The sequence below is a fragment of the Zootoca vivipara genome, chromosome 6 (genome assembly GCF_965207765.1).
Source record: "Zootoca vivipara chromosome 6, rZooViv2.hap1.1, whole genome shotgun sequence".
NCBI classification, from domain to species: Eukaryota; Metazoa; Chordata; class Lepidosauria; order Squamata; family Lacertidae; genus Zootoca; species Zootoca vivipara.
In genome coordinates this window covers 82900139-82912172 of record NC_142589.1, presented here as the reverse complement: position 1 = coordinate 82912172, position 12034 = coordinate 82900139, and the positions used below count along the sequence as shown (strand labels likewise).

The window sequence follows — 12034 nt, the reverse complement described above, 5'->3', positions numbered from 1 at the left end:
CTCTCTCCCCCATTTCCAGAAGTGATCCTGGGACTTGCGGCTGCTTGTCAAAGGCCAGACCAGCAGCGGAGGCCAGCCCTGGCGGTGCTTTCCTCCACACTTGGCCAGCTTTAGTCAAACTGGATCCTGACAGATGCAGACGGGACGTTGCTCTTTGTGCTTCCACCTCCCATTCCAGGTTGTAGCACATGCGTCGGCATTCCCGCAGCACGCAACACCAACCAGCTCAAAGAGCAGCAATGAGCAAAGAACAGAGGAGCAGGGGGCATTTCCTGCTGACCACCATCTTTGCAGACCACATGGCGGAGGGTGGGGGCTTGGCCCTTTCACCCCTGGAAGAAGGGAGAGCCCAGGACCATGGTGTCTTTCCACAAGCAGACCTTGGATCTGCACATGACACGAGGAAATCCTTTGGGTGTCTTAGCGGCAGCCACTCCCCATGGCACGCAGCACCTGTTTCCTCCGCCTCTGAATAATTTTATAAACCTCTGTCATGTCACCTTCCGGGGGGGGGGAGAGAAGGCATCATCGGGGAGCTGTGAGTGATGACCTGTCATTTTCCTCCTCTTGCTCTGTCTGGCCTCACTGACTGGATTCTGTTCTTTTCCACTTCGCTGGGTGGATACTGCCCTCTGAGGAACACCTGGTTTTCCTCTCGTCTTTTAGCTGTTTGCTGCCATTTCATGACACCCCCAGTAACGCCTGTGACCCCCCCAAGCACACTGTCTGAGCAGCATCCATGGCTGCTTCACTGCCTTTGCTTCTTGTAATGTCTGCTTGGAAAGGCTCCAAGTACAGCTTTAGCCTCAGGTTAAAACCATCTCAATCATCGTCCCTCGCAGAAATCTTAAACGCTCCGTATCAGAGAATGGAGCTGACATCCAGTGTGGCCGCAACTGGAGCAATGCAGCGACCAGTGACCTGCTTGTTATGTTCAAAAAAAATGCTTTGTGCACATGGCTTCAGCTGCCCTGACAACCACCCTGCAAGGTGGGCAGGTATTATAATCCATAAGCAAGAATTATAATAATTCTAAGCAAGTGTGCAATGGGGTGGGGGCAGCACCTGGGTGTCTGCAAAGGTTTTCAGGAGGGGTTGAAGCTACGTACGCTGAATAAATAAATAAGTGCACACAGGTAGCATCAGAGGGGAAGCCTGCCATTTCTGGAAGCTCTCTCACCGCTCCCGCTCCCACCCCTGTTTCTCAGTGGGCAGACCAGCTGTCCATCTATAGGCCAATGCCTGTTCACCACTCCCAATTGGAGCCCCCAACACTTTCCCTGTCAATGCTCTCCCTCCAGGTGGAGTGAAGGGGTCTGACCTTCCTGGGTCCTTTACAGGGACATCCTAGCTAGCCCATGTTGCCACAGCCGCAGCCGTGGACACCTCCCTTAGAGCAGCAGCAATGATCATTCCACTTTCAGCGAAGGCCTAGCAAAGAGGGATGGAGGACCAGACAGGAAGGTCCTTCTCTTGGGCCTTTGGGCCATGGGGGGGGCATTTTCCTTCCTAAATGACAGCCATTGCCGTGACCTCATTCACTACCTAAAAGGTGGAGGCAGGTTACTTCCTTGCAAAATGAATGAGGAGAATGGTGCCTGCCTTTCTTCCTGCTATCTTGGGTTCTGAAAATGCCAGGAATTTAATCTTTTTTTTTTAAGCCACTCTGACATCTGAGAACCTGGAGACTGTGCTGGACAGGGACACAAGGGGTGTCCAGCCGTCCTGGGGGAGGAAGGCCTGCGGGGGAGAAGCCCCCTTCTTGACTGCTCTGTGGTGGCCTTTTGCTGCTGCTGTTAATGCCACCTGGTGGCGAAGCTGCAAACCTGCATGGATGCTTCAAAATCCAGCGCAGGTGTCGCTGTTGCCACCCAGCGGGTCAGAAGGAAACTGCAAACAGCGCAGCTTTGTGCCTGAGGAGAATAAGTGTCGTGTCTCAGCATAATTTGAAATGCTGGTTTTCTATGCATTAGGGGTTTTCACCATCACAGTGTGTGAGTGTTCCCTGACCCCCCTCTTTTCCTATCTTGGGCTGCAGCTCCCTCCTTACATCATTTATTCCGTCATCACCAGGTTGGGCATCACTTTCCTCTTGGGTGAAGACAGAGGCAAAGGAGCTGTTGAGCAATTCCGCCTTCTCTCTGCCACCCAAGAGCATTTCTCCAGCCTCTCCACGCTGAGCACCAACCACTTGCCTGTTCTTCCTCTTGCTTCAGGCATAGCCGAAGAAACCTGCAGTAGAATATGTGAAATTGGGATATTTTGTCCACACCTTTATAAACTAAAAAATTAATGTCCAGTAGCACCTTAGGGACCAACTAAGTTTGTTCTGGGTATGAGCTTTTGTGTGCATGCACACTTCTTCAGATACACTGAAACAGAAGTCAGCAGACCCTTATATATAGTGGGAGGGTGGGGTTTTGCTGGGGTTTTATGCCATCAAATGCCAGCAGTACCCTTTGGCTCTCTATATTGGACAAACAAACAGGCCAAACCCTAAATCTGATATCAGGAATCACAAACCAGAGAAGCCAGTAAGAGAACACTTCACTCTCCCATGACATTCAATACAGGATCTCAAAGCAGCTGTCTTATTGCAAAAGAATTTCAGAAATAGACTGGAAAGAGAAGTTGCTGAATTACAACTTATTACTAAACGTGATGGTGACAGCAGTCACGAAATTAAAAGACGCCTGCTTCTTGGGAGAAAAGCAATGACAAACCTAGACAGCATCTTAAAAAGCAGAGACATCACCTTGCCTACAAAGGTCCGTATAGTTAAAGCTATGGTTTTCCCAGTAGTGATGTATGGAAGTGAGAGCTGGACCATAAAGAAGGCTGATCGCCGAAGAATTGATGCTTTTGAATTATGGTGCTGGAGGAGACTCTTGAGAGTCCCATGGACTGCAAGAAGATCAAACCTATCCATTCTTAAGGAAATCAGCCCTGAGTGCTCACTGGAAGGACAGATCGTGAAGCTGAGGCTCCAATACTTTGGCCACCTCATGAGAAGAGAAGACTCCCTGGAAAAGACCCTGATGTTGGGAAAGATTGAGGGCACAAGGAGAAGGGGACGACAGAGGATGAGATGGTTGGACAGTGTTCTCGAAGCTACGGACATGAGTTTGACCAAACTGCAGGAGGCAGTGCAAGACAGGAGTGCCTGGCGTGCTATGGTCCATGGGGTCATGAAGAGTCGGACACGACTAAACGACTAAACAACAACAACTAAACTGAAAACTAGGGAGAGACCTGGTCTGAATAGAGATATTGGATTATTGTCTCGTTACATATGCTAAACCTTATTTTTGGTCATCTGTATACTATCCCTTGCTTTTTCCTGTAGGAAGGACTAATTGCAATCGTTAACAGTCCAACAGGTTTACCATACCACTGAGTCAATCACCCATTCCCACCACCCTTCTGAGTAATACCCCTCCCCACCCTCCCACTATATATAAGGGTCTGGTGACTTCTGTTTCAGTGTATCTGAAGAAGTGTGCATGCACACGAACGCTCATACCCAGAACAAACTTAGTTGGTCTCTAAGGTGCCACTGGACAATTTATTTATTTTAAAATTTATTTTGACTGTGTCAGGCCAACACGGCTACCTACCTGCATCTACCCTTTATGTTTGAGTTGCATTTGCCATTCTACTGCCCATTCCCTCTGCTAGAAGAAATCCTTTTAGAGCTCTTTGCCCTTTTGCTTTAAGCAGGTTGGACAATTTTCTATTGCCCGCAGATATGGCCACCTCATTGCTCATCCCTGACTCTATCTGAAGAAGTGTGCATCTCTATCTGAAGAAGTGTGCATGCACACGAAAGCTCATACCAAAATATAAACTTAGTTGGTCTTTAAGGTGCTACTGAAGGATTTTTTTTATTTTGCTTCGACTCAGACCAACACGGCTACCTACCTGTACCCTGACTCTATGTCGTTTATGCACTGGTTAGACTTTTTTGCCGGGGGGGGGGGAGGACTCTGCTCTCTACACTGCTCCATGGAGAGGAACATCCCTTTATTCCTGATCTCTTCCTCCTCTTCCTTAGCCACCTGCTGGTTTGCCAGAGGGATTCTCCTCTTTTTCCACATTCAGCTTCCTCAGGAGGGACTCTGGACAAAGTTACAAAGAAATGCATGCCCACCTATGCAAATTCACAGAGGAGAGGGCTCAGCCAGGCTCCTGAACAGGGCCAGATTGAGGTTTGATGAGGCCCTAAGCTCCTGAAGGGAATGGGGCCCTTTCTATGTCCAGCTGTCCTTTGTCAACAACAAATGGTTGCTGTTTTATGTGTAGAATAGATGCTAGATGGTCATTTATGGACCTAAAGCCCTTTGCGCATGTTGCCCTGAAACCAGTCCATGCAGAATATAGGCACCCTATATAGAGAAAGGAGCAAACCAGTGATATTTGAGCGAGCAGGCTAGCAGGCGGGGCCCATGACTTACATCACAGGAGCCTCCACAACACACAAACACTGTTGCTGTAGGTAGGTTTTATTTTATTTGTTTTTTACCTTATATTTTGGAAATGTACATCCAGTTGTTTTTTTCCTTTAACTTTTTTGGGGGCCCCCAAGAGAGTGGGGCCCTGAGTTATAGCTTGTTTATCTTATACGTAAATTCGGCACTGCTCCTGAATCCCAGTTGCTGGAAACCAGAGGAGGGGAAAGCGCTCCTGTGCTCGGATCCTGCTTGTGAGTTTCCCGCAAGATGCACCTGGTTGGCTGCTGAGAGAAGAGGATGCTGGCCTGATCCAGCAACCAGGCTCTTCTTAGGTTCTGAGCTTTTGTGAATTTCCGGTGGCGATGCGGGTAGAGAGACACAGCCAGCTGCAGATAAATGCTACAATATAGGCTGTGAATCTACTGCACTGAAATTTTTCAGAGCTTATTTGGTGGGGGGGGGAATACAAGAAGGCTAGAGGAGTGATTATAATTAGGTGCCATTTGTTCCTGATTATGTCAAGGTTAATAATAAGGGAGCCTAATTTATATAATTAGATTACAACCCTCTGTGGTTGCACAGGGTTGGTAAAGAGTCAGAAGCAGCTTTCTTCTGGGAGCAGATGATGAAAACTGCTTCAGCTGATAGAGCTGCATGAGAATATATGTATGCAATGCGTGTGCATGTGTCAACACACACACCACACACACACACAGAGAGAGAGAGAGAGAGAGAGAGAGAGAGAGAGAGAGAGAGAGAGAGAGAGAGAGAGAGAGAGAGAGAGAGAGAGAGAGAGAGGCTGGGCTAACCTGAGCCCAGTGTGGTGAGAGCCAGTGTGGTGTAGTGGTTAAGAGTGGTAGACTCCTAATCTGGGGAACCAGGTTTGTGTCTCCGCTCCTCCACATGCAGCTGCTGGGTGACCTTGGGCTAGTCACACTTCTTTGAAGTCTCTCAGCCCCACTCATCTCACAGAGTGTTTGTTGTGGGGGAGGAAGGGAAAGGAGAATGTTAGCCGCTTTGAGACTCCTTCGGGTAGTGATAAAGCGGGATATCAAATCCAAACTCTTCTTCTTCTGTTCATTCATGTTTCTTTTATCAGCCCATTTACTTTTAAAATATATATTCTTAAATATAGATTCTTGATTAAAAATTAAATATAGATTCTTGATTAAAAATACAAAAAGAATTATAAGGTAAAAGAAGAAAGAAGAGGAGAACTTATTATTCAACTTATTCTGAACTTTACCTAATATATTGTCCAGGGCCAGCTTACCCATAGGTGCTAGGGGTGTGGGGCACCCAGGTGCTGGGCTCTCAGAGGCGCCAGGCTGAGAGACCAGGGCCGAGATTTGGAGTCCGGGGATTGAAGAGCCAGGCCAGCCGACAGCCACTGCCGAGCGGAGCGGAGCCCGTCAGAGCGCTGCAGGGTTTTCTGCTGCGGGCGCTGAGGCAGCCACCCAGCTCCGCCCTCCTGTGCACCTGGGATTGGTGGCCCGTCGAGAGGGTGCTGGGCAGTTTTTTGCACCCCGGCGCCGCATATGCTAAAGACGGCCCTGACAGTGTCAGCCCATTTATTTTCACATAAAGAAAGCACTTTATGTCCTCCGTTTTGGGGGGGGCTGTGACCATTTCTGCCCCAGCTCCTTCAGGCCAGCGTCTTCTCTCCCACTTTCCCACCCATCTATTGCCAGGTGATCTTATGGAGGAAGCCATAATGGGGTGGAGGGAATGGGGTGCCCCCCCTGGGACAACATGCCACCCGGGAGGTCAGTGCAATCCAGCCCCTGAACCCCCGCCCCCGCTGTCAGCAGCCTCCTCCCACCCATTGCGCCTCCATCAGAATGGGATTCAAAGGGCTCTGGGGCCACTGCAGAAGCGCGTCAGACAGGCGCTGCCTGGAGGACTTGGGGAAGGAGAGAACATGCATGGTGGAGGGAGAGCTGTTGGAAGAGGGGCACCAGTGCAGGCTGGGGCTTGAACCATATTTGGGGGGGGGGTGCTGAGTCTGAAGACAAACCCCAATAGCCAACATTGGCAGGGCTGCAAAGGAGAGCTGTGCAGAGACTCCTACGCAGTCCTTTGGCTACCCCACCCCCAGTCACCTCCTGCTCCTGCTGTCTCTCCTCTGGGGTGGGTGTGGGTGTAGTGTATACACATAAATATATTCACTTGACATGAGTAGGATAGCACCCCCTCTCTCCTTCAGGCACTGTTCTGATAAGGCCACATTTCCTTTAAAAAAAAGATTTAATTGTTTTTTTCACAGTTTTATACATTTTAACTTAACCTTTTCAAACATTAAAATACAATGTTCTTTTGAACCTTCAGACCTCCTTCCCTCCCCCCCCCATGGGTTCCATGTTTAAGATTAAGTTTACTGCATCTTTTTACCCTTATCCATCTGTTAAATATCCATAATTATCATAAATAATTCCACATTACAAGTGTCATTATAGAAACATCCTCGCTGCCGTTGTTGCATACATTAAAAGTCTTTTTGTCTTCTCTTGATATCTCTTCACCTGTTATACCTAACAAAAAGGCTTCTGGTTTTTTTAACAAATGTGTTTTTAAACATTTTCTTTAATTCATTAGATATCATCTCCCAGAAAGCCTTTACCAATGTACATGTCCACCACATATGGTAAAAAAAAATACCTTCCTTCCCTTTGCATTTCCAACAAAGATTTGAACTTGTTTTGTACATTTTAGCAATTTTACTCGATGTTAAATACCAACAATACATCACTTTCATTAATTTTCTTTCAACGAACAGCATGCAGGAAACTTTATTCCTCTTTCCATAACTTTTCCCAAAATGAAAGTTTTATATTATACCCAAAATCTCTGATAAATTTCCTCCTCCCTCCCTCCCTCCCTCCCTCCTCTTCTTCCTCCCTCTGTCCCCTTGGCCTTCTACTCTTCTCCCAGGTGTGCTGCTTACCTTACCATGGAAAGGCTGGTCCTGTCCCTCCTGGTTATGAGCACCGTGGCGAAGGCCACCACATGTCCCACGCGCTGCATGTGCCAGAGCCTCTCGCCCTCCTTCACCATCCTCTGCACCAAGACGGGGCTGCTCTTTGTGCCTCCGAGCATCGACCGGCGGACGGCGGAGCTGCGGCTGATGGACAACTTCATCACCGCCCTCCGGAGGAGGGACTTTGCCAACATGACCAGCCTGATCCACCTGACGCTGTCGCGGAACACCATCAGTCAGATCATGCCTTATGCGTTCTTTGACCTCAAGGGCCTTCACGCGTTGCACTTGGACAGCAACCGACTCACCCACATCCACGAGGATCACTTCAAAGGGTTGGTCAACCTCCGCCACTTGATCCTCAGCAACAACCAACTGAACTATATCTCTCCCGGGTCTTTGGATGATTTCATTGACATGATTGAGGATCTGGACCTGTCCTACAATAACCTGGTGAACGTCCCTTGGGAAACCATCGGGAGGCTGTCCAACGCCAATACCATCAGCCTAGACCACAACCTCATAGACTTCATCCCCGAGGGAGTCTTCTCCAACCTCCACAAGTTGGCTCGGCTGGACATGACCTCCAACAAGCTGAAGAAGATTCCCCCGGACCCCCTCTTCTCTCGTATCCCTGTCTACGCCAAGCAAAAGGGGTCCCCCTTGTCCTCCCTGGTGATGAGCTTCGGGGGGAACCCCTTGCACTGCAACTGCGAGCTCGTCTGGCTGCGGCGCCTGACGCGGGAGGACGACCTGGAGACGTGCGCCTCCCCGCCGGAGCTGATGGGCAAGTACTTCTGGTCCATCCGGGAAGAGGAGTTTGTCTGCGAGCCTCCCATGATCACCCACCGGACCCCTAAGCAGGTGGTCATGGAAGGCCAGGGGGCCTCCCTGAAGTGCAAAGCGGTGGGCGACCCTGAGCCGTACGTGCGCTGGATTTCGCCGGGCGGGAAGCTGGTCTCCAACACTTCCCGGACCGTCTCTTTTGAGAACGGCACCCTGGACATCTTGGTGGCTTCTGTGGAGGAGAAAGGGACCTTCACTTGCATCGCCTCCAACGCTGCGGGGGAGTCCACGGCCCCCGTGGAGCTGGTGGTCAACCCCTACCCTCACCTTGCAAACAGCACCAACTGTGATAAGGAAGCAGAGCCAGGCCCCTCGGACATCCTCACCTCCGCCAAGTCCAGCTTCCCCAACGAAACCAAATCCCAGCCAGAGAGGAAAGTGGTGGCTGTTGAGCTGACCTCCTCCTCTGCCCTCATCCAGTGGCCTTCGCAACACCACATCCCAGGGATCCGGATGTTCCAGATCCAGTATAACAGCTCGGCTGACGACATCCTGGTCTACAGGTGAGCAGGCTCCTTTCCCTCATGCAAACGTGGGAGTCCCGTGCTGGAGGAAGGGGTGGGAAAGTGTCCTCTGTGCTGGAGGGAAGGAAGAGTCGAGGGCTCCCATCTGCATGTGGAACAAGCATGTCCCCTGAGCTGCATGGCTGTGGGGACACGACGTAGACTCCATGTAAATAATAATAATAATAATTTATTATTTTATACCCTGCCCATCTGGCTGGGTTTTCCTAGCCACGCTGGGCGGCTCCCAACAGAATTTAAAAAGCGATAAGATATCAAACATTAAAAACAATATATAAAATAAAAACAATAACCCAATAAAACACACACACCAAAAAGGAGCCACATTTTAAAAGGGTATGGGATGTTGATCAGGTCAACCAAAGGCCTGGTTAAAAAGGAAAGTTTTTGCCTGGCACCTAAAGGTGTATAGTGAAGGTACCAGGCGAACTTCCCTGAGGAGAGCATTCCACAGACAGGGAGCCACTGCAGAGAAGGCCCTGCTCTTGTGTTGCCACCCTCTGGACCTCTCGAGGAAGAGGCACATGAAGGAGGGCCTCAGAAGATGATCTCAAGGTCCAGATAGGTTCATATGGAAAGAGGCGGTCCTTTAGGTATTGCAGTCCTAATAAGGAGGACGGGAAGTATCTAAGATGAAACAGGAAGAAATATTTTGGTTATATACTGTTCACATTGCGAATAAGAAATTTTGTGATTATATATTCTTTGTGTATTATTTGTATATTCTTTGGTGAAGTGGAAAATTATATTCTATATTTATGTTAAACCTATGTAACTTTTTTTAAATAATAAAGTTTGTTTTAAAAGAAAGAAAGAAAGAAAAAGATGATCTCAGGGTCCAGGTAGGTTTATATGGAAAGAGGCGGTCCTGGAGGACTGTTTAACAAAACCCAAAGTGGTCTACAAGGAGATAAAACAGTAAAACCCAGAAAAACCTACAAGCCCACTTTAAAGCATACAAAAGCTAAAATCCTAAAACAGATTAAAATCGCCTCCACTTTCTCAGCACTTGCTTGAGGTCAACAGGCAGGGAGTTCCAAAGATATCACCACACTGAGGGATGGAGTTCTTACAAATGCAGAAAACGGGCATAGCGTGGCCAGTTCTGCCCATCGCCTGAGTTTGTGCCTCCGGCCCTCTGCACGCTCCCGGGGGCACATGATGCTTGTGCTGTGGACTGAGGCCCTCCTGTGTCCGTTTCCCTTGCAGGATGATACCCGCCGCCAGCAAGTCCTTCTTCCTGAGCGACCTGGTGGCAGGGCGGGACTACGACCTGTGCGTCCTGGCCGTCTACGACGACGGCGTGACGCTCCTGACGGCGACAGCCGTGGTGGGCTGCGTGCAGTTCTCCACGGAGGAGGAGTACCGGCAGTGCCACTCCCTCCACGCCCAGTTCCTGGGCGGCACGATGATCATCATCCTGGGAGGCGTCATTGTGGCCGCCATCCTCGTCTTCATCTTCATCCTCCTGGTGAAGTACAAAGTCTACGCCAACCCCCACAAGAGCCAGGGCACCAGGGTCAGCAGTGTCTGCTCCCAGACGAACGGCAGCCAGGGCGGCGGCTCTGCGGCGCAGCCGGGCTCCAAGCCGGCCGAGGGGCTGCCGCAGGACTGTGTGGCGGTGCCTGCCATGGGCAAGACGGTGGTCGACTTGGAGAGCGAGAGAGCGGCCCCCGCAGACACGGCCCTTCGGAGGAGCGACGGCTTCTCCTAAGAGGCGCGACGAGCGCAGAACAATGCCCGGCGTGGTTGTCTTTTAAGCGTCACGACTATTGTCTATTTTTAAGATCAGATGGTTTAAAAACTATTTTTTTAATCTGTAAAAGTTATTGCATTCTTAACTATTTTTGTTGCACTATATTAAATATAAAGTGTGTGATTTACAAGGGCGTGGGCTTGTTCGTACTCCCATCTACATCGGTGGGGGGCGGGGGGGGGGAGAACTGCCTTTGGGGAATGCTTATTCGTTGATAAGTAGCAGCAGAGCAGCGACCCCCTTCCCCTGACCTTAAGCAAGCAAATCTTTTCCCCAAGCAAGCCTGCCAGAATGCCAGTTGCTGGAGACCACAGAAGGGGTGAATGGCTCTTGCGCCCGGGTGCTGCTTGAAAGTTTCCCATGAGGGCATCTAGTTGGCCCCTGTGAGAACAGGATGCTGAACTAGATGACCCCTTTGACCTCACTCTTCTTACAGAGGCCTTTTGTGACAGCAGAACCTCCATGCCCAGGGGCACTCTACCTCTGAATACCAGATAATGGGGAACTACAACTTGATAATTCTGCTGTGCTTACGGCCTCCTTGTGGGCTTCCTGTGGAGGCATTTGGTTGGCCCCTGTGAGAACAGGATGCTGGACTGGATGGGCCCCCCGTAGTCAAGGCTAAGGGCTCCCTTTGTGTTGGCGGCCAGCCATTAGCTGTGTTGCTGAATGGCATCTCCTGTCTGCCTGGGTCAACTGAGGCTGCCCCTCCACTCGGACCATCCTTCCCTCTCCTCTGCAGCTCACCAGGAGAGGCAGGCTCTTGCTAAGACGAAGGTCTTTCTGTGCTGGAGGCCAGGAGGGTCTGCTTTCCTCCCTCACCACCAGCTTGCTTTAGCAGGGAGGCCTGGTATCCCCATGCCCCTGCATCCCCATGAGATTTTAGGCCAGCCTTGATAAGTTCAGTTCACATTAAATAATCACGTTATATTTCCATTTATTACCTTTTCTCTGAGTATCTAAGAACATCAAGTTAGAAGGGGAAGCCGCATTGCTGCAGACAACGTGGCCTTGATCTAACTCAACTTGCATTGGAGTAGGACTGGGGGGGGGGACACGACAACACACCTGCTCTATCTGCACTAACCTGTACAATACCACCTGTTCACTTGGAAGCATCTGCACCCTTCCACTGATTCCCGGTAGGGCCAAAGACCTTTTAAAAACCTGGTTCAGTCCAGAAGTTATTTGTTCCCTTTGAAACGATCCTCGTGACTGAAGACCTTTGGGTCTTAGATGAAAAATGTCTGATACAAGATGGGAGCACAGAGTTCAGCATGAAGCCTGCAGAATATTCTGTGTACGATCAGTGGTTGAGAATGAAAGGCCAGAGACGGAGGCCTTGGCAGCACTCGGAGGGGTCTTCTTAGTGGTGGCACATTTTTGCTGCTGTTGCAGCTTATATACCTAGCCATTCCTGGGATGCCAAGCTCAAACTTAGAGGCAAGTACTCTTTGGTGAGAGAACTCCAGCAGAGATT

General features: G+C 49.8%; 1 protein-coding gene across 1 annotated transcript in view; it reads left to right on the top strand.

The window, feature by feature from the left end:
• LOC118086636 (leucine-rich repeat and fibronectin type III domain-containing protein 1-like protein) overlaps positions 1-10686 on the top strand; it is a 66122-nt gene extending 55436 nt beyond the window's left edge. The window contains exons 3-4 of the mRNA XM_035118523.3: positions 7383-8777; positions 10008-10686. Of these exons, the coding sequence (XP_034974414.1) occupies positions 7402-8777; positions 10008-10512 (1881 nt within the window). The 5' untranslated portion in view covers positions 7383-7401 and the 3' untranslated portion in view covers positions 10513-10686. The remainder of the gene's footprint in view (positions 1-7382; positions 8778-10007) is intronic.
• The last annotated feature ends 1348 nt before the right edge of the window (positions 10687-12034 follow it).